We start from the raw sequence: 22,510 nt of genomic DNA, 5'->3' as shown, positions 1-22,510 counted from the left end.
CCTACAAAATATATCTGCCTTCATCCATTTCCCACTTCTTGTGCTTCCTCTAATTCCATAAACTCAAATTCCCTGGATGTAAGTTTGCTCGCTGAGCTGGAAGATTCATTTTCAGACGTTTCGTCACCATACTAGGTAACATCATCAGTGAGCCTCCAGTAAAGAGCTGGTGATATGTCTCGCTTTTGATTTATGTGTTTAGGTTTCCTTGGGTTGGTGATGTCATTTCCTGTGTTGGTGATGTCATTTCCAGTTTTTTTTCTCAGAGGGTGGTAAATGGGATCCAAATCGATGTGTTTGTTGATAGCGTTCCGGTTGGAATGCCATGCTTCTAGGAATTCTCGTGCATGTCTCTGTTTGGCTCGTCCTAGGATGGATGTGTTGTCCCAGTCAAAGTGGAGTCCTTTCTCATCTGTATGTAAGGATACTAGTGATAGTGGGGTCATGTTGTTTTGTGGCTAATTGATTTCATATATCCTGGTGGCTAGTTTTCTGCCTGTTTGTCCAATGTAGTGTTTGTCACCAGTTCTTGCAAGGTATTTTGTAAAAGATGTTTGTTTTGCTTATTGGATGTATAGGGTCGTTTAAGGTCATTAGCTACTGTTTTACTGTGTTGGTGGGTTTGTCGGCTACCATGATGCCCAGAGATCTGAATAGTCTGGCAGTCATTTCCAAGATGTCTTTGATGTAGAGGAGAGTGGCTAGGGTTTCTGGACGCATTTGTCTGCTTGTTTGGGTTTGTTGCTGAGAAATCGGTGGACTGTGTTCATTGGGTACCCGTTCTTTTTGAATACGCTGTATTCTTTTGCATATTTGCTTCTCTATCCAATTGTTATTCTTAAAGACAGTCCTTAAAATCTGCTACTTTGCTCCAAGGTTTCGGACATCTTCTGTAATTCTCCTGTGAAATATCTCGTGTTAAAGATGCTATACGAAAATATATCTAACTTTTCATGAAACAAGTATTTTTATTTATTGCAAAAATATACTTTATTCATAGAAAAACATCTTTGGTACCTGTACAGTTAATGGAGTCATTCATATCTATATTCTCTTTAAATTACAGAGAGCAAATTGTCTTTGATGTTTACCATTCTCCATATTTACAGTCAACCTCTTGGCATTTAGCTGAGGCATCAGTAGGGCTCAATGACTGAATGGACCCCAGCTATTCTTTGGCAGAAGGACCTTACATGGTGGTCTTTCCCCACTGTGTCTTGGAGGCAGCTGCCCCAAGCTTTAGCACGTTCCTCAACACCTAGTCCTGGACCTTGGAATGTGCCAGTCTGCAACACTCAGTTGGAATCAACTCCTTCAACTGGAAGTCCAACAAGTTTTCAGCTGACAGAAAGAGCGTCTTTCACCGAGTTGATGGTCCTCCAGGCACAGTTGATGTTCATCTTGGTGTACATGCCGAGGAACAGACACAGTGTCCAGCGTTACAGAGCTGGTTGGGACAACCCTCGACATAACCATTGCATTCCTCTCCAGACTTCTTTTGCATAGGCACATTCCAGTAGGAGGTGTGTGACAGTCTCACTCCCCCCACAGCTACTTTGAGGGCAGCGTGCAATGGTGCAGAGAGTCTGGGCATGCATAATGGATCTCACAGGCAGAACCCTTCTCACCACCAGCCAAGCGATGTATTAGTGTTTGTTTAAACATTCTGGTGATGAGGCACTCTGCCAAATGACTTTGACAGTCGGCCCAGGGAATCGCTCAACAGGATTCACCCTCTCCTTTTCCCAAAGGGTCTCAAGGACACTACGAGCTGTCCATAACAAGTAGCTATGGACATTACAGGGCAAATCTAGTGACATGAGGGAGACTTTTTGAAAGTAACAGTACAAGCTACACAGTATCTCACCTCCTTTAATTTGTGGTAGTTTCCATAATTAAAGCTGTCGGTCCCATTTCGTCCCAGATCAGAACCCAACATGCTCATATGTTGTTCATCCACCAAAGGCTGAAAAGCAAGATTAGACAGTAATTCAGTTTCAAGAGCCGTAAATCGGAAATATATCTGATAATATTCAAATTTGTAACGCAATCTCAATTCAAAGCACTTTACATAATGAATAGAGACTGTTCTTGTATGACATTTTAATTGTCCCCAGCATTACACTCAGATCCTATGCAGACCAGCTGCTGGGAGTATTCACGGACAGCTGAAACTTCTCCTTACTTCGATATGAAGCCCCCACATGCTTCACGAAGACCACCATCATCCCAGTGCCGAAGAAAATCATGCAGGGTGCCTCAATGACTACCGCCCAGTGGCTCTGACCTCCATACTTATGAAGTGCTTCGAGATGTTAGTCTTGGCTTACAGCAACACCAGCCTATCAAATTGCCTTGCAATTCACCTACCAATAGAAAAGGTCCACAGCAGACAACATCACTCTGACCCTACATTCATCCCTGGAACATCTGGATAACAAGAATACCTACATCAGGCTCCTACATATTAACTACAGTTCCATCTTCAATACAATAATTCCAAACAAACTGACCTGAAGACTCCAAGACCATTGTAACCGCTCTGTAACTAGACCCTTGACTTCCTGACCCAATCAGTAAGAATAGGTGACAATACCTCCTCCACTGTAATCCTCAACACCAGAGTGCAGCAAGACTGTGTACTCAGGCCTCTACTATACCGTGGGCGGCACGGTGGCAGTGGGCGGCACGGTGGCACAGTGGTTAGCACTGCTGCCTCACAGCGCCGGAGACCCAGGTTCAATTCCCGCCTCAGGCGACTGACTGTGTGGAGTTTGCACATTCTCCCCGTGTCTGCGTGGGTTTCCTCCGGGTGCTCCGGTTTCCTCCCACAGTCCAAAGATGTGCAGGCCAGGTGAATTGGCCATGCTAAATTGCCCGTAGTGTTAGGTAAGGGGTAAATGTAGGGGTATGGGTGGGTTGCGCTTCGGCGGGTCGGTGTGGACATGTTGGGCCGAAGGGCCTGTTTCCACACTGTAATGTAATCTAATCTATACTCCCAATAAACTCACACTGTGACCAAATTACACCCCAATTCCACGTACAAGTTTGCGGATGACACCATCGTTGAAGGTCAGATCTCCAACAACCACAAAACAGAATTCAGGAAAGAGATTGAGTGCTTAGTGGCATTGTGTAAAGACAACAATTTCTCCATCAACGTCAGCAGAACAAAGGAGCTGGTTGTTGACTTCAGGAAGTGGAGTGGAGGGCATGCCCCTGTCTACATCAATGGTGCTGAGATGGAGATGAGTGGGAGTGTCAGGTTCCTGAGAGTGATGGTCACCAACAATCTGGTCAGGTCCACCCACATCAATACGATGGTCAAGAAAGCACAACAATGTCTCTACTTGCTCAGGACGCTAAACAAGTTTGGCATGTTCACAAGGACTCTAACCAACTTATATAGATCCACCAGAGAAAGCATCCTGCCTGGATGAGTTAGAGCATGGTATGGCAACTGCTGTTCCAAAGACCACAAGGAACTACAGAGAGTCATGAACGTAGCCCAGTCCATCATGCAAACCAGCCTCCCACCCATTACTCTACCTATACTTCCTGGTGACTCAGGAAAGCAACCAACATTGGCAGCACAGTGGTTCAGTGGTTAGCACTGCTGGCTCACAGCACCAGGGACTAAGGTTCGATTCCAGCCTTGGAATCTGTGTGGAGTTTGCACATTCTCTCCGTGTCTGTGTGGGTTTCCTCTGGGTGCTCCAGTTTCCTCCCACAATCCAAAGCTGTGCAGGTTAGGTGAATTGACCATGCTAAATTGCCCATAGTGTTCAGAGATGTGTAGGTTAGGTGCATTAGTCAGAGGTAAATATAGGATAATAGGTTAGGGGAATGGGTCTGGGTGAGTTACTCTTCGGAGAGTTGGGGTGGAATTGTTGGGGCGAAGGTCCTGTTTCCACACGGTGGGGCTTCTATGATTCTGATTCTATGAACATAATCAAAGACCCCTTCCACATCAGGTATACTCTCTTCCACTTTCTCCCATCAGGCAGAAGATGTAAAAGTTTGAATACACATTCAAACAGATTCAAGAACAGCTTCTTCCCCACTGTTAACAGACTTCTGAATGGACCCTGTCAAATATTAATTCTGATCTCACTCTCATTCTGCGGCTGTAACACTGTATTCTGTACTTTGTTCTGCTACCATGATGCACTTTGTATGGTACAATCTGCCTGCATGACATGCAAAACAACACTTTTCATTGTATCTCAGTACATGTGACACCAACAGCAATCTTACAGTAAACATTCTGTAGCAGCCGTACTAGTGGGATAAGTGATTGCTTTATTTGTTGAGGAGGGCATGTTGACTAGAACATCAGGATAAACTCCCTGATTATTTTAAAATAATACAATACAATCAAGACAAGTTTATCAACTCTGATTGGATACATTCCTGGAGGTTTCATTGTGTACTCTCCTGCTCCAATTGTCTCCAAGTACTGATCCAAATCTATGTTGCAACTTACGACTGAATCTACTTTTCAGGCAGGACATTCTGGGTCACTATGACTTGCTGTATTAAAGAAAAAGTGTGCACTTTCATTATCAATCCACTTGCCAGTTGATGAACTCTTCCTATTTACTATGTCAAAACCCCAAATAGCTTTCAGCACCTACTTTAAATCTCTTCTTAGCTTAACCTTCTCTGCTTGAAGGAGAACATCCCAAAATAGGAACATCACAAAAATTCTTGATGTTGTCTCACCAGAGGCAATTATAGTTTAACAGTGGCTCTTTGGCAGAGAGTTATAGATATATGTTATAATGCTTATAATGTGAGGCACAATTCTATCTGCGTTTTAACAGCCCTGTACCATTGTGCAGGTGTACAGTGGCCTGTCCTTGAATTTCACTACTTATCACAATCCAGTGAGATAATTAAACAGAAAAACCGTAGGAGCATTGTTCCCCACTCAGTCACAAACTGACAATTCACAAGGCATGGGCGAGGAGTGTGAAAATTTCCCACAAATACCTGCAAGTTCTTGATCATGACAGAATATGTGATACCATTGGACTCCAGGAAAGATTTGACAGTGTGGACATGCTTGCGAGGAACACGGAGTTCAATTGGGAGTGAGATGCTTACAGGTTCTTTCCAGAAATCAAGCTGCGAAGGAAACAGAAATGGACATTTCAGAGTAATATTTAATATATATCATGAGATATAAAGGTATCAGCTAACATCAGCTTTGATAATACGTTGTTCCAGAGACTAATGATTGAGTTCAAATCTCATTCCTACAGGTTTATTTTAATGTAGTTATTGCCCATCCCAAACTGCCCTGCAGAAGGTGCTGGTGAGCTGACTTTTTCAAACAATCCAGTCCATTTGGTGTGCACGCACAGTGCTGTCAGAAAGGAACTTGATTCAATAACAATCAGGAAACAGTTTTTGACACTGTTCCAAATAAGGACACTGTGGGGCTTGGAGTGGACTTGCAGTTTGTGGTGTTTCTTGTGTCTGCTGCCCTTATTCTTTTAGGCGGTAGACACTGTGGGTTTGGAAGGTGCCATCAAAGAAAACGTGGTGAATGATTGCAGTACATCTTGTATATGGTACATCCTGGAATCACTGTGTGCCAATGGTGGAGGAAATGGATGTTTAATGTATGGATGGTTGCTGATCTAGCAGGCTGCATTGTCAAAGGTGCTGTTTCACATGAGATTTTCTTTCTGAATTGGAAGTAAATGTTTCTCTGGCTCTGCTTTGAAGAGAAGCAGGATAGTACATTCATGTCCTTTTTATTCCTTTGCCAACCTCATTAATGACAGATTACTGGTGATTTCTTTAGTTATGTTCCTGGAACTTGCTGTCTATAAACCGGAGTCCATGTCTCCTACATTGCAGCAGTAGTTTACTGGTTGTAAAACCTTCACAGTGCCTATGGGAAAGCAAGTTTTTTTTACTGTCAGTTACCTCTCTGAGCAACTCAGTGTCTTAGTTCTAAAGCCCTATAAACCAGTTCTAGTAATGATACCAAACACAGATGGCTCAACTTCACCCTTTCCGATACTACAAAGCCTGGTCCTCAAAAACATAGAACAGAATTTTTGAGAAACCTTAAGTGAAGGGACTGTTCAATAAAACTCCAAGATTAAGAAAGGTCATGTAAGCCAAGAAAGATTGAAAATGTGATACCACATTGTCAAAGGGTATCTCAAATGATACAATGTCTTTGAGAAGAAAAATGTTTTAGTTAACTAGGCGTAATTACCTTCAGATTGTCCAATTCTGCCAGGAACTTCACCATAGCAAGCTGCTCCTGACTGTTAACACGGAAACGCAGTACTTGGTCACTACAGTGGATAAAAAGAAATGGAACTGTAAAACACACACAAAAAATATCAAACAAAGTGAATGAGTGAGATAATGAGCCTCCTCTACTTAGTTAAATTTAATTTAATTTTAAGAAAGAGATAGCCAGGTTCTTGATTAGTAAGGAGTTCAGGGGTTATGTCGAGATGGCAGGAGAGTGGGGTGGAGAAACATACCAGGCATGATCGAATGGTGGAGTAGTCTTGATCGGCTGAATGGCCAAATTCTGCTCTTATACCTTATGGTCTAAAACAATAAGCAGAAAGGGGCAAAACTTTGGTCGATTCTGGAAACCTTAAAATATTCTTTCCCGTCTCCTGGTGGAACTCAGGAGAGTTTATAATCTACACCTCATAATTGTGGTATAGTGCACTGTTGTGTATTAAGATGTAAATAAAAGATTTTCTGAATTCCTGAGAGAAGACAACAGTTACTCTTTGATTAAGCAGAGGCAGATGTGCTGCAGTCTCCAAATAGGGTCGGTCTGGTCAAAAAAAACAGCCTGTAGTGTTGGCCAGAAATCAAAGCCTAGGCCCATGGTCAGCAGAATCCATGGGGACAGAACATCTTAAGAGTTGTATCCATGGCATTAAGGAAACCATACATTAGAGCAAACTATATAATTGACTTGGGTGAAAACACATTTAGAGAGAGAGATTTAGAAATATAGTGAGTGTCGCAGTCTAAATCGGTCCAGGAAAAAGGTTTTCTCCATGAAAAGTAACACTTTACCACATCGATTCCAACCTTGGGTGTCGGTCTGTGTGGAGTTGGCACATTCTCCCCTTGTCTGCGTGGGTTTCTTCCGGGTGCTCTGGTTTCCTCCCACAAACCAAAGAATGTGCAGGTCAGGTGAATTGGCCATGCTAAATTGCCCATAGTGTTAGGTGTATTAGTCAGAGGGAAATGGGTCTGGGTGGGTTACTCTTCGGAGGGTCTGTGTGGACTGGTTGTGCTGAAGGGCCTGTTTCCACACTGTAGGTAATCTAATCTAATATAATCTAACAGCCAACCTCAGTGTTGTTCTGAAGATGTGGATGTACTGCACCTTTAAGAGAGTTAAAAGCTAACAGTGACAGCACCAAGTGTTCTCAATAAGATACAATGTAACATGTGGTCCAGCTACTGGGGAAGCTAGGGTAGCTGTTTGCTGGAGACAAAAACAGATTCAAATGAGGCCAATTAGTTTAAATTATACACCTCAAAAAATACCAAACTCCAATCAAATTTGAATTTAGTTTATTAACAATCTTAAACACCAATGACACAATCTGATGCTTTCAGGGTATAAGACCGGGGAAAATTGGACAGTTGGGAGGAGAATTGCCAAGCCAATGACATCTGCAAACTGCCCGGAGATTAGAATCCCCAAGAAGAAAGAAAGAAGATAGGAATACAGAGAAGAACTGAAAACTGCCTGTTTTTGAGATAAGAAGTTTTGTTTTTAAATCTTAAATGAGGGGTTTTACTGGACTAGTTGTAGAAGGGGAAGGTAAAAGATAGGTTAGAGGAAGGAGTTATAAATAGTTGCTAGTTAATCATTCTCTGTTATACTTTAAGAAATATAGTTGTTAATTTTTACTTTAAATAATTCTTGGCCTCTCGCATTTTCACAGATCACTGCACGGGATAAATCTTTTCTGCGTTTCTGGTTTAAATTAAGCAGGAGAGTTTACCCTATGTCATAACAGCTTGGGAGCGCATCTGGGATTTGAACTGGTTTAGACAGATTTGAATAGAGTTGGGGGTACAAAAATTCCGAGCAGATTTAAACACTTGCAGGTTAGTGTCCTAAATCTTTCAATAAAATGTAGGTGAGGCAATTTGTTTACTTTCAGTGACTTGTGGTTGATTAAATTAAAGGTGACAGAAATGGCTCTTAAAATTGTTAAAGAGGTACTGGGATTTGGAGATTATTCTCAAATTTGCCAAAAAGGAAAGAAAAAGGCCATACTTTTAGAATTAGCAAGTAAGTTAGATTTGGGTTTAACTAAAGACAAAAGTAAAGCTGGAACTGTAAGGGAAATACTCAAACACTTCAGTGTATCACAGAAACAGACAAATGTAATAGATGTAGCAATACTTAAATTACAATTGAGGAAAATGGAGTTAGCACATAAACAAAGGCGGGGAGGGAGAGAGAGAGGAAAAAAAGACAGAGAAGGTTCTTGACTGAGCAAAGAGAAAGAGAAGAAAGAGAAAGGGAAAGAGAGAGAGAAGAGAGAGAGAGAGGAAAAAGAAAGAGAGACAATTCTTAGCTGAGCGAAAAGTGAGAGACTTTGAACTTGAGAAGTTGCAACTTAGTCAGCAAAGTCAAGTTAACAGAATGGAGATTAAAAGAGAAAGTAGTGGTATATATAAATATGTCAAAACTCTGCCACATTTTGATGAGAAAGATGTCACAGCCTTCTTTATTTCATTTGAAGAATTGGCTAGGCAGATGGAGTGATACAAGAATTTATGGGTAATTCTAGTTCAGACTAAACTGGTAGACAGAGCTACTGAGGTATTTGCTGCACTGTCAGATGAGGGGTCAATAGATTATGAACAGGTTAAACAGGCTATTTTAAGTGCTTATGGATTGGTACCAGAAGCATCTAGACAGCAGTTCAGAAACACAAAGAAGAAACCAGGTCAGACTTATATGGAGCTCAAAAGAATTAAACATAATCATTTTGATTGATGGGTGCATGCTTTGAAAATAGGTAAGACCTTTGAGGCTCTAGGAGAGATTATTTTGCAGGAGGAATTTAAAAACTCAATTCCAGGAATGGTAAGAATTCATGTGGAGGAACAGAAAGTTTGGGAAGTGAGAAGGGCAGCAGAATTAGCAGATGAGTACACGTTGATGCATAAGACAAGCTTTCAGCCAGAATTTCGTCCTGTGAGGAATTGAAGTTGGAAGAAGGGGAGATCCTACACTACGAAACCAAGAGCACTGGTAAGAATTTACCACAGGATAAAAAAGAAGCCCAAGTGGGTGGAAAGGAGGTGAAAGGCCTCAGGTGTTTCTACTGTGGTAAAGTGGGACACGTGAAGTCACAGTGCTGGTCGTTAAAGAAAGAGACTGTGGGAAAAAATGTGGTAAAAGAAGCCAAGCCAGTGGAATTAGTGAAGGTAATAAAGGAGACCCCAAAAAGAGCCGAGGAGCTGCAGGAGAGTGCACAGCCTAGGCAGGGGCTGGGTATGGTGTTCACACCTGATCTCTATAAAGGATTTGCCTCTGTGGGTAAAGTTTACTCAGAAAGAAAAGGAAGAGAAGGACAAGAAGCTATAATTTTGAGAGACACAGGATCTAATCAGTCGCTGATAGTAAGGGATGAGCAAATATGCACTCATTCTGATCTGATACTCGAGAGTGTGGTAATTTATGGGATAGATGGGCAGAAATTTAGCGTTCCCCTATGTAAGATCAGGTTGGAGTGCCAAATCAAGACTGGGGAAGTTTCAATGGAAGTGATTTACAGAGTATCAGTTCCAGGAATTCATAGAACATAGAACATAGAACATAGAACAATACAGCACAGAACAAGCCCTTCGGCCCACGATGTTGTGCCGAACTTCTAACCTAGATTAAGTACCCATCCATGTACCTATCCAAATGCCGCTTAAAGGTCGCCAATGATTCCGACTCTACCACTCCCACGGGCAGCGCATTCCATGCCCCCACCACTCTCTGGGTAAAGAACCCACCCCTGACATCTCCCCTATACCTTCCATCCTTCACCTTAAATTTATGTCCCCTTGTAACACTCTGTTGTACCCGGGGAAAAAGTTTCTGACTGTCTACTCTATCTATTCCTCTGATCATCTTATAAACCTCTATCAAGTCACCCCTCATCCTTCGCCGTTCCAACGAGAAAAGGCCGAGAACTCTCAACCTATCCTCGTACAACTTCCTCTCCATTCCAGGCAACATCCTGGTAAATCTTCTCTGCACCCTCTCCAAAGCTTCCACATCTTTCCTAAAGTGAGGCGACCAGAACTGCACACAGTACTCCAACTGTGGCCTAACCAAAGTCCTGTACAGCTGCAACATCACTTCACGACTCTTGAATTCAATCCCTCTGCTAATGAACGATAATACTCCATAGGCCTTCTTACAAATTCTATCCACCTGAGTGGCAACCTTCAAAGATCTATGTACATAGACCCCAAGATCCCTCTGTTCCTCCACCTGACTTAGAACCCTACCATTAACCCTGTATTCTGCATTCTTATTTGTTCTTCCAAAATGGACAACCTCACACTTGGCAGGGTTGAACTCCATCTGCCACTCCTCAGCCCAGCTCTGCCTCATATCTAAGTCCCTCTGCAGCCGACAACAGCCCTCCTCACTGTCCACAACTCCACCTATCTTCGTATCATCTGCAAATTTACTGACCCACCCTTCGACTCCCTCATCTAAGTCATTAATAAAAATTACAAACAGCAGAGGACCCAGAACTGATCCCTGCGGAACTCCACTTGTAACTGGGCTCCAGGCTGAATATTTACCATCTACCACCACTCTCTGCCTTCGACCGGTTAGCCAGTTTTCTATCCAATTGGCCAAATTTCCCTCTATCCCATGCCTCCTGACTTTCCGCATAAGCCTACCATGGGGAACCTTATCAAATGCCTTACTAAAATCCATGTACACTACATCCACTGCTCTACCCTCATCCACATGCTTGGTCACCTCCTCGAAGAATTCAATAAGACTTGTAAGGCAAGACCTACCCTTCACAAATCCGTGCTGGCTGTCCCTAATCAAGCAGTGTCTTTCCAGATACTCATAAATCCTATCCCTCAGTACCCTTTCCATTACTTTGCCTACCACAGAAGTAAGACTAACACAGAAGTAATTCAGTTTGTTCTTGGGAATGATTTAGCAGGATCCAAGCTGGGAGTGACACCCCTTGTTATGGAGAAGCCCAAGGAAGACCAAGAAACTGAGGAGTTAAAACAGAAATAGCCTGGTATTTTCCCAGACTGTGTGGTAAGCAGATCCCACGATCATAAGTCACAGCACAAAGTGAAAAGTAAACAGAAAGATGAAGGAGTTGAGGTTCAGTTAGCGGACACTCTGTTTGACATAATGGTGCAGAAAAAACCTGAACAGGCAGAGATTCAGGTAGAAGTGTTTAATCCTGAAAGACTAAGAGACTTGCAACAGCAAGACAAGACAATAAAAGATATACATGTGGATGTGCACTCTGAAAAGGAGACAGAGAATATTCCGGAGTGTTAATATCTGAAAGATAGAATCCTAAGGTGGAAATGGAGACCATGGCAGGTTAGTGCAGAGGAGAAATGGGCCAAAGTGCACCAGTCTGTGTTACCGGTAGCATACAGACAGGAGGTGCTCCAGGTAGCACGTGAACTACCGGTAGGAGGTCACCCAGGTGTATGAAAGACTCAAGCTATTGTACTAAAACATTTTTATTAGCTTGGAATGCACAAGGATGTGGTTAACTTTTGCCATCCGTGTCATACATGCCAAAAGGTAGGTAAGCCACAAGCGGTAATAAAACCAGCACCTTTATTGTCAATTCCCGCATTTGAAGAACCTTTCATGCGAGTTATAATTGATTGCGTAGGTCCCCTCCTGAGGCAGGGGCTGGGTATAGAGTTAGTACCTGATCTCTATAAAGAATTTGCCTCTGTGGGTAAAGTTTACTCAGAAAGAAAAGGAGGAGAAGGACAAGAAGTTATAATTTTGAGAGATACAAGATCTATAAGTGAGAACCAGTACTTGTTAACCATAATGGAAATGTCTACCAGTTTTCCGGAGGCAATTCCATTACGAAGTATCAAGGCAAAAAGGGTAGCAGTGGAATTAGTAGCTTTTTTTACATGGTATGGGCGACGCAAAGCGATTCAATTGGACCAAGAGTCAACTTTTACTGCCAGGCTGTTTAAGGAGGTTATGGATAACTTAGATATACAACACTTTAAATCCAGCACGTATCATCCTGAATCCCAGGGAGCTTCAGAAAGGTGGCATCAGATCTTGAAAACCAGGTTGAGAGCATACTGTCAGGATTACATGAATGATTGGGATAAAAGTATCCCATTCGTATTGTCTGCCATTAGAGATGCCCCAAATGAATCTACTCAGTTTACTCCCTTTGAGTTAATATTCAGTCATGAAGTGAGAGGCCCTTTGAAATTAATGTTTTAAAAATTGACAGGACCGAAGTCAGAGATCTCACATTTAGATTATGTATCAGAGGTAAAGGAGAGACTAAATCAAGTAGGTGTGTTAGCTAAACAGCACCTAAAGAGGGTACAGTGTAGAATGAAGCAGGTGGCAGATAAAAGCTCTGAGGTGCCGACGTTTTCCCGAGGGGATAATCTGTTAGTATTGTTACCAGTGATAGGAGATCCCTTCAAAGCCAGGTTTAATGGTCCCTATCAAATTGAGAAACAATTCAGTCAGGTGAACTCTCTCATAAAGATGCCAGATAGAAAAAGAAGATATCAAGTATGTCATGTGAACATGTTAAAACTGTATTATACTAGAGAGAAAGAACTGGAAAAACAGGTATTAGTCACTGCACTGCCGAGTCAGGAATCAAATCCAGATGATGTGGATTTTGATGCGCCTCAAAATAGATTTTAAAAATGAAAACATCCTTGAGGAGTGGGATAGGTTAGTAAGCTATCTGTCTCATGATCATAGAACGCAGTTGGAAGATTTGTTACTGTAGTATAAAGACATATGTATGAATCAGATGGGGAGGACTACAGCTATAATACATGAAGTAGATGTAGGGAATACCAGTCCAATAAAACAACACCTTTATCAGCTTAATCCTTTCAAAGCCAGACAGATCCAGAAGGAGGTGGAGGCCATGCTCAATGAGGACATCATCGAACCAAACCAGAGCGAGTGGAATTTGCCAATTGTCTTAGTTCCCAAACTCAACACTTCTACGTGGATTATCAGAAGGTCAACACCATTATAAAATCAAGCTCTTATCCAATTCCTAATTTAGGAGACTGTATTGAGAAAGTCACATAAGCCAGTTACATCACGAAATTGGACTTAATGCATGGTTACTGGCAGGTACCTTTATCAGAGTCGGCGAAAGAAATTTCTGCATTTGTAATGCCTAATTAAACTCCAGTTTAAAGTGTTGCCCTTTGGAATGAAGAACACACCCTCCACATTCCAAAGACACATGAACAGAGTTATGGCTAGGTTATCAAACTGTGCAGTCTATTTGGATGATGTAGTGATCTTTAGTAAGTCCTGGAAAGATCACATGGTACAGTTGGCAGAGCTCTCCGAACAACTCCGAGAAGCAAAACCGGTGATAAATTTAAATAAAACCGAATTAGCAAAAGCAAAGGTGACATTCTTGTGAAATAACATCGGTCATGGAAGGTTAACCGCACGGAACACAAAGATAAAGGTCATCAAGGAATTTCCATGACCAACTTCGAAGAAAAGGTGCTTAGATTCTTAGGACTCAGCAGATTCTAACAGAAGTTTTTTCCAAACTTCAGCAATGTAGTGGCACCATTAACCGCTTTGCTGAAGAAGGACACAAAATTTCAGTGGACAGAACCATGCCAGAAGGTATTTGAAATCGATATTAACCACCAAACCAATTTTAGCTACTCAAAACTTCTCAAAACCTTTTAAAGTCGCCAATGGTGCTAACGACATAGGAGTTGGAGCTGTATTCCTATAGGAAAATGAGGATGGGTTTGAACTGTCAGTTGGTTACTTTTCGAAGAAGATCAACATCCACCAGAGGAAATACTCCACAATGGAAAAGGAACTATTGAGTTTGGTACTGGCCTGACAACATTTTGATGTGTTTGTCACAAACAATGTGTCGGAGACACGTGTGTCCACAGATTGCAATCCACTTACATTCTTAGAACGCTTTAAAGACAAGAATATGAGACCATTTCTTTGGAGTCTTATGTTATAGACTTTTAATTTAAAAATACATGTTGCAAGTCGTAAGAACGTAATCGCAGATGCATTATCGTGGGATTTAACTGATAGAGTTAAGATGAGATTTGTATTTATTTAATGTTATATATCCAGGTATATGGTAAGAAGTAAAGGTGAACTTATATAAAAGTTATCTGTATGTTAGGGTAATGTCTTTAAAAAAATAGAAAAACACTGAAACCATCTTTTCATTATGATGGTTCATTGCTTTCTTAAGGGGGGAGGTGTTATGAAGATGTGGCTGTATTGTACCTTTAAGAGAGTTAAAAGCTAGCAGTGACAGCACCAAGTGTTCTCAATAAGATACAATGTAAACATGTGGTCCAGCTACTAGGGTAGCTAGGGTAGCTGGTTGCCTAGAGACAAAAACAGATCGAATTAGCCCAATCAGTTTAAATTATATCCCCCCTCAAAAAAACCAAACTCTAATCAAGTTTGAATTTAATATATTAACAATCTTTAAGCCAATGACACAATCCAATGCTTTGGGGGTATAAAACCACGGAAAATTAGACAGTTGGGAGGAGAACTGCCAACCTAATGACATCTGCAAACTGCCCAGAGAATAGCTCTCTTAAAGGCACCTTTATTGATCAGTAACCTGTGAAGTAGAATCCCCAAGAAGAAGAAAAAAAGACAGGAATATGGAGAAGAACCAAAAGCTGCCTGGTTTTGAGATAAGAAGTTTTGTCTTGTAAATCTTAAATGGGGGTTTTTACTGGACTAGTATTGTAGAAGGGGAAAAGATAGGTTAGAGGAAGGAGTTGTAAATAGTTGTTAGTTAATCATTCTCTGTCATACTTTAAGAAATAAAGTTGTTAATTTTTACTTTGAATAGTTCTTGGCCTCTCGAATTTTCATAGATTACTGCACAGGATAAATCTTTTCTGTGTTGCTGCTTTAAATTAAGCAGGAGAGTTTACCCCGTGTCGTAACAATGTGGAAAGAGGCCATTTGGCCCATTGAGTCAGCTCCAACCCTCAGTACAGCATTCCATCCAGACTCAGCCCCAACCCTATCCCTGTAACCATGCATTTACCATGGCTAGTCACCTAGCCTGCAATCCCTGGACACTATGGGCAATTTGGTATGTCCAATCCACCTAACCTGAATATCGTTGGACTGTGGTAGGCAACTGCAAACTGTGTAAAACATATGCAGACATGGGTAGAACATAAACTCCCCACAAACAGTCAACTGAGGTTGGAAATGAACCTGGCCCCCTAGTACTATGAGGCAGCGGTGTTAACAACTGAATCACTTTGCTGCCCTTTGACATTTCCAGGAATTAAGAGCAAATTTCAATGAATTGAAGATTATTATGCAATGAAGACTATCAAAGGTTGTGGGGGTTGGCAGGGAGGGCTGCCAAATCAAAATTGAGTTGAAGGGCATTACTGCTCTTAATATTACTTCCTAAACAACTTGTTCAGAGATATCAGTGCACTTCTCTGGAGCAGGTCAGACTTGATCGCAGGCCTCCTAGTCCAGTGATAGCAGAATTACCACTGCACCACAAACACCCTCTTTACTGCTTTTAAGATATTTTTCTAATCAACTGGGTCAGAGATATTATGACACACCTCTCAAGCAGGTGGGGCTTGAAACTCATGCCTCCTCACTCAGAGGTAGGGACACTACCACTGCACCACAATTGCCCTCCCTTTATAGTTTTGAAAAATAATGTATGTAAGTAGAAAGAGTTGTTCAACCATCAGTCAAGAACCCTCCAATTAGATAGTGAAGATACTATTCTCTTTCCAATTGGTGAGGGAAGAAAGTATCCCATGGAGATTGAAATGTTGAGTGACCAGAAATGGAATTGTTGGGATGGTGGTTGAAGGTCTTGTGTTGATACCTCGAGCAATTTGCCCAATCCCCTCCCACCTTATGATCAGTAGCACTGATATGTGGATGAGCCCAACAAACACAGAGAATATCTCATAACACATTTTGCACTCTTCTTATTCAATCCTGGGTGTCACCTTCAAGGTCAGGATTTATTGCACATCATTATCTACAAAGCGATGGCTGCCTATTTTAAATCTGTATTCACTGAAAGGAATCAATCTAAATTGCTTGTGCATGAACTGCTTCCAATGTCTCCCCAGGCAGCATATTCATAGATTGACCATACGTTCACTGAAATTGTGTTTACATGGTTCCGAGTTTAGCCCTTCCCTTTGTCCTCTGGTTGCATGGTCCTGGGCAAGGTGCTATGATCGGATTTTCCCAGTTTCTTTTAAAGTGCTAAGAACAACAATTATACTGTCACCTAATTCTCTTTTCCAGTGAGAACATGTCCAATTTACGTAATGACTGGTTGATAAACAATTCCAACAAAAATTACAGTGCTAAACAAAAATTACAGTGCTATCCCTTTTCTGACACTGATTGCGCATTTCTTGCACTTGGTCTTCATATGTCAGCTTTATGTTTTTATGTTTTCCTCACAATAGAAAATGCTGCACTTCTGATAAAATCAGTTTTAATAATCTGACCATCAGCCAAGCTTTGACGGCCCCCTCGGCTGATTGTTATGGGGGTGGGAGTTGTTGAGAAGGAGATGTAACATCTCCACAGTGAGAAAATTCAGCAAACAAGTACCAACAGGCAATGCTCTGAGTTTGGTACTTTCAAACATGATTATCGAATAGAATATCTGCTACTTCTCTAGGGCCCAAACCTGGAACAAAAATCAGTCAAAATGAGAAAATAAAAGGAATAACAAGAGGTTTAAATTAGTGAATTATCTGTGACTTTTGATATTTAATATTCATCAGTTTGTGAAAGCAACAGGAATAATGGAATATGTTCTATTTATAATTTTGAAGCATTTGCCAGTAAATAACATTCAGACGCACAAAGCCATTCTATCCAGAATCAATGTTTGAATATTCTTTCTCTTCTGTCATCATAATGCAATCCCTTAATTTAAGGGACATTAAATTCTTTCCCGACTTGTCAAGGACAAAAATATACAAAGATCATTGTTAATTTCTTTCTAATTCTCATTCCACGTATAGACGAGACGCCTGCTAGGCATCACTGCGGATCAATGGGTGACTTTCTCCTCTCTGAGCCTCAGGTTTGTGGGCACAAGCTGCACTCCAGAGACTTGAATACAAAAATCTAGGCTGACACTGCAGTTCAGGACAGAGGAAGTGCTAACTGTTGGAAATCTATTTTAGCTGAAGCATAACCAAGGCCTTGTTGGCTCTACCACTTGAATACAAGAGGTCCGACAATATTATTGCAGAGAAGGGCAGGAAAGTCATCCCCACATCAACATTTACTCCTGAATCAACTACAGTAAAAACAACTAGCCATTATCACATTGAAAACTGACTGCTGTGTTTGCTGTTTTATAACAGTGAGCATATTTCAAAAGTGTTTCATTATAAAGTGCTTTGGGATTTTTTTTTAGATTCCCTACAGTGTGGAAACAGAATGTTCAGCCAACAAGTCCACACCAACCCTCCGAACAGCAACCCACCCAGACCCGTTCCCCTACGTTTACCCCTGACTAATGCACCTAACACTACAGACAACTTAGCATGGCCAATTCACCTAACCCGCACATCTTTGGACTGTGGGAGGAAACCCACACGGACAAGGGAGAATGTTCAAACTCCACACAGACAGTTTGCCCAAGACAGGAATTGAACCCGGGTCCCTGCCGTTGTGAGGCAGCAGTGTTGGCCACCGTGCCGATTTCTCAAGATTTTTCTAAATTTGTGTTGATCTATCTCTTTGAAAAGGGATCAGCTGACCTTAAATTAATCCTTCTCTGAGAATCTGTTCTACATAAACAATATGTGGAGAAAAAGGTTCTAACATCAAACCTTTAACTGTCTTGTCAAATCCCACACTTATTGTACAACTTTAACCACTTATTTATTTCCATCTCATTGATATTAATTTTAATGAGTTGGAGTACATCCTTCTTCAGCTTTAGCAACAATAAGTTTAGTCATGAGCTTCTTTTCTACCCTTTTTCCAAGTAATTAACTCCTTACTCCATTTAAAACAGGTGGGGGGAGGATAATTACATTGGGAAAGGTTCAAGAAGGGGCCAGAGAGGAAGCACTAGGAGTGGCCAACATCATAGAATGGCCCAAGGAAATTACTCACCCTACAAATGTTACCCGACTGTGAGCAACCACCAAGACAATGCTGTGAAAGAGCCAAAGTCCCCTCATTTTCTGTAGGAAAAAATAATAAAAAGACAGTGTTATTCACATTTTCACATGGATTTTTCTTTTTGGTGATAACTCAGGCACAGGTGGCACTACATGTCATTGGTACATTTGCTATATCTGGGATTTTTGTTTTTCAAAAGTAGAGATTACCAATGGTTGTTCAGTGAAGAGAATCTTTAACATTCATGCCAATATGATGTCTGTGAATTTGAGCAGGGTCTTTCAGATTGATCAGCTTCTACTCAGTGATAGGTGTGAAAGAGAGAACACTTCCCATTGCCATTTGACACTATCTGAGGTAAGAATAAACCTGTAGTTTCAGTGATATTTATTGTATTCTGTTGCTAGCTTTACTTTGAATACCTACATTTAGCCAGCATGCATCTGGTTGAGTAAACAGCCACCACCAAGTTTTTTTTATTTTGATGTGGAAGCTTGGATATAGGAGGAGCTCTCTTCTCAGCTCCTGAACAGCGTGGATTGTTCAGAGGAGGCTCAGTTCTAAGGCAGCCTTAAGCCACTTGGTTACACACAGCCTGCACAGCAGTAAGTCACCATCCTGACTTGGAAATATATCACCGTTCATTCCGTGTACAAGGTCAAGCCCTAGACCCTCGTTTCCAACAATACAATGGGAGCACTTTCACCACATGGACTGCAGAAGTTCAAGGAAAGAGCCATCACCACCTTCTCAAGGTTAACCAAGAATGGTCAATAATTATTGGCAATTGGAGGCTCCTATTGTTTTTAGCAAAGTAATTACAGCACACAAACTGGTCCTTGAGCTCAAGACCTCCATGTTCCACATAGAAGTACACCAGCCTATTCATTTCAGTTCTTCTCTGGGTAGCTCCTGCCACATTCTCAGGACACCCCATCAATACCCAAAGTTTGAACTCAATTTGAAATTATGACTGAACACTGAAGTTACTCCTCCACCCCAACACCAAGGACTATAAGAAGGCATTCCTCCCTCCCAAAATATAAAACCTTGAGCATTGAGTTACTCACCTCAACCTGTTGAAACTCTCAATTTCAGATCTTCGGTTGGGAAAAGCCGAGGGAAATTTGAAGGCAGGTGTTAATGCGCTGTCAGGGGAAGTTGCAGCGTTGTGGCCGGGACGTGGAGAGTATTTGCGCAATTTCGCGGCTATTTCACGCACAAGCTTTGGCGATGGATGTTACAAAGTGTTGTGATAGGCGTGTGGTTAGCGCTTCCCCGTCAAGTTCTGCAATGAATCGTGCAAACCTGATGGCTTCAGGAAGCTTTGTCAATCCAGAGGAGGGTGGGTTTGCTTTTGCCCGAGGGTCAGAAATCTGATCCGTCGAGCTCTCAAAAATGATGTAACAAATTCGCTCGCAGGTGACATTCAGATGATAAAATAAATCTTTGATCAGCAAGATTTTTTTTTATATAAAAGGTATACCGTGCAGCCTTCGGGGCAGGAGACAAAGCCAAGTTGGCTAGCTCTCTCAGAGCTAACCTGGTGGTTACTGAGAATAGAATAAAGCGCCCAAAATGTTATATTGGGCAACTTCTTGGATTTTTCTTGATTCACTGCATGATGCATGATTCCACCAGTGAGGGCTCCAGCACCCTTCGTGTGGGGTTTGTTTGTGGCGGGGGTCTATAAATCTGATTACAAATTACAGAGATTTTGGAAATCATGCAATTAATTTGCACCATACTTGGGCATAAGAATATAATAAATTGGAGCAGGAGGTGAACATAGGGGCCCTCCAGCCATTCAATAAAACCACAGCTGAATGTTCTAACACTTTTTAGACCTAACCCCCCACCTCCCCTTTCCATCATAGAATCCCAAAAGTGTGGAAGCAGGCCATTCAGCCCATATGGTCCATACTGCCCCTCTGAAGAGCAGAGTGGTGCTGGAAAAGCACAGCAGGTCAGGCAGCATTTGAGGAGCAGGAAAATCGACGTTTCGGGCACTATTCCTGATGAAGGGCTTTTGCCCGAAATGTTGATTTTCTTGCTCCTCGGAAGCTGCCTGACCTGCTGTGCTTTTCCAGCACCACTCTAATCTAAACTCTGATTTCCAGCATCTGCAGTCCTCACTATTGTCCTCTGAAGAGCCCCCCCCACCCAGACTCCTTCTCCTACCTATCTCTGTAATCCTGCATCTCTCATGGCTCATCCACTTAACTGCACAACCCTAGGCAATTTAGAATGGTCAATCTACCTAATCTGCATATTTTTGGACTGTGGGAGGAAACCGGAGCATCTAGAGGAAAGCCATGCAGACACTGGGAGAATGTGCAAACTCTACACAGACAGTTGCCTGAGGGTGGAATCAAACTGAGGTCCCTGGCATTGTGAGGCAGCAGTGCTAACTGCTGAGCCCCCATGCTGTTCTGATTCCTGTAATGCTCAAATTAATATTGATCTCAGCCTTAATATACTCAATGACTCACCATCCACAAACCTCTCGGTCAGAGAATTCTGAGCCAAGAAATTTGCCCTCATCTGAGTGTGAAGTAGCCAGTACCATATCCAGACACAGTGGGCCTGCTTAGTCTCCAGCCAAAGGCTTCCTGCCTCTATTCCTGATGAAGGGCTTTTGCCTGAAACGTCGATTTTCCTGCTCCTTGAATGCTGCCTGACCTGCTGTGCTTTTCCAGCACCACTCTGATCTAAACTCCAGCCAGAGAATCCCCTCGTGTCTAAGAATTTAGACTTCTGAGTGTAACAAAAGTGGCAAAAAAAGGCTCATGCAGCAAGATCATTCAGATACAGCTTTCCATCCCTGTTCTGGTAGGAATGGGGAACCCAATCAGTCATTACCCATTATTGATGAGAGCCTAATTCATTCATTCCAATGTTGGGGTCAAATATTTCTGCAAATGTTGTGACCCTCGTTGGAAAGCATCAAATTAAATCATGGAAGAAGAAAGACGCTTTGGTTGTAAATACTTTATCAGTTTCCTGTTTTGTTCACCAGATGCTTATCTTTTCCCTTGCATGCAATGACTGCACTTCCTGCATGAGTTGTCAAAATTGAGAAAGAGATTGATGTTTCTGTATAGACTGTAATGTTTTGTAACAGTCCAGAGATACTGGGAACCTAAATGAAATAAATAGAGAGCAAGCATTATTCACATGATGTATCTTTTGATCCATTTCATTTTTGCTATCTATTTTCTCTGTATTCACCACCCCTCACACTTTTCAATGATGCTTTGACTGTTTGGAATCTGCAATCTTCTGATGATCTATCACATCTGTATGGTCACTTGAATGGAAAACTTTTAGTATGATGTAGTTACATATAAATATATACATCATTTTAGAGTTCAGATTTCAAAATAGTGGCATATGGGTATTGGTTAATTTGGTGAAGAGTTTATAAAAAAAAGTCAGATCAATTGAGTATATAACATACAACAAGGAACACAACCAGGATTAATGAAAAGTTGTTATGTTGGAATGATTTACCATAGGTAGACTGAACACCACCTTCAATTAACGTCTTTTCAGTTTAGAATAATTGAGGAAAGACTTTTAGTTTGGAAAACCTAGAGATTTTAGGGCTAATCAGAGGAGATCTGCTTGAGGTGAGAAGCAAGTATAGTCTTTCTCCAAAAAAGGGTATTTCTATGAGGAGTTTTTTTATTGAATGCAGGTGTGGGTAGCTGGATCAGGTTCTGTTGACTCAGTATGATGTATGTAGAACCAGAATGTCTTAAGTAAGAGAGATCCAGGATTTTGACCCAGTCACACTGACTGAACACCAATCTATTTGTCCGTCAGGATGATGGATGACTTAAAGAGCAATGTGCATGGGCAGTGCGCCCATATATCTTCTGCCCTTGTGCTTTAAATGGTAGTGTTTTGTTGGTTTAGAAATTGCAATTCAAGAAGTCTTGGTGAATTTCTGCAGTGCATTTTGTAGGTAGTACACATTGCTGTTACTGAGCTTTAGTGGGTGCCTGTGGATGTGATGCCAATCAAATGGCTGCTTTGTCCTGGATAGCATCAAGCTTCTTGAGTGCT

At 41.6% G+C, this 22,510-nt stretch overlaps 1 protein-coding gene across 1 annotated transcript in view; it reads right to left on the bottom strand.

The window, feature by feature from the left end:
* LOC122561817 (carboxypeptidase A1-like) overlaps positions 1–19,723 on the bottom strand; it is a 38,740-nt gene extending 19,017 nt beyond the window's left edge. The window contains exons 1-5 of the mRNA XM_043714020.2: positions 19,510–19,723; positions 18,431–18,501; positions 6,239–6,320; positions 4,996–5,130; positions 1,868–1,966 (exon numbers count right to left, since the gene is read on the bottom strand). Coding sequence (XP_043569955.2) covers positions 1,868–1,966; positions 4,996–5,130; positions 6,239–6,320; positions 18,431–18,498 — 384 coding nt within the window. The 5' untranslated portion in view covers positions 18,499–18,501; positions 19,510–19,723. The remainder of the gene's footprint in view (positions 1–1,867; positions 1,967–4,995; positions 5,131–6,238; positions 6,321–18,430; positions 18,502–19,509) is intronic.
* Positions 19,724–22,510: the final 2,787 nt, after the last annotated feature.

This window comes from Chiloscyllium plagiosum, unplaced genomic scaffold (assembly GCF_037043375.1).
Source record: "Chiloscyllium plagiosum isolate Xiang-an unplaced genomic scaffold, Cpla_swu_hap1 HiC_scaffold_23, whole genome shotgun sequence".
Lineage (NCBI taxonomy): Eukaryota > Metazoa > Chordata > Chondrichthyes > Orectolobiformes > Hemiscylliidae > Chiloscyllium > Chiloscyllium plagiosum.
Note: the sequence above shows the minus strand (reverse complement) of the source record. Positions and strands in the feature narration are given on the sequence as shown.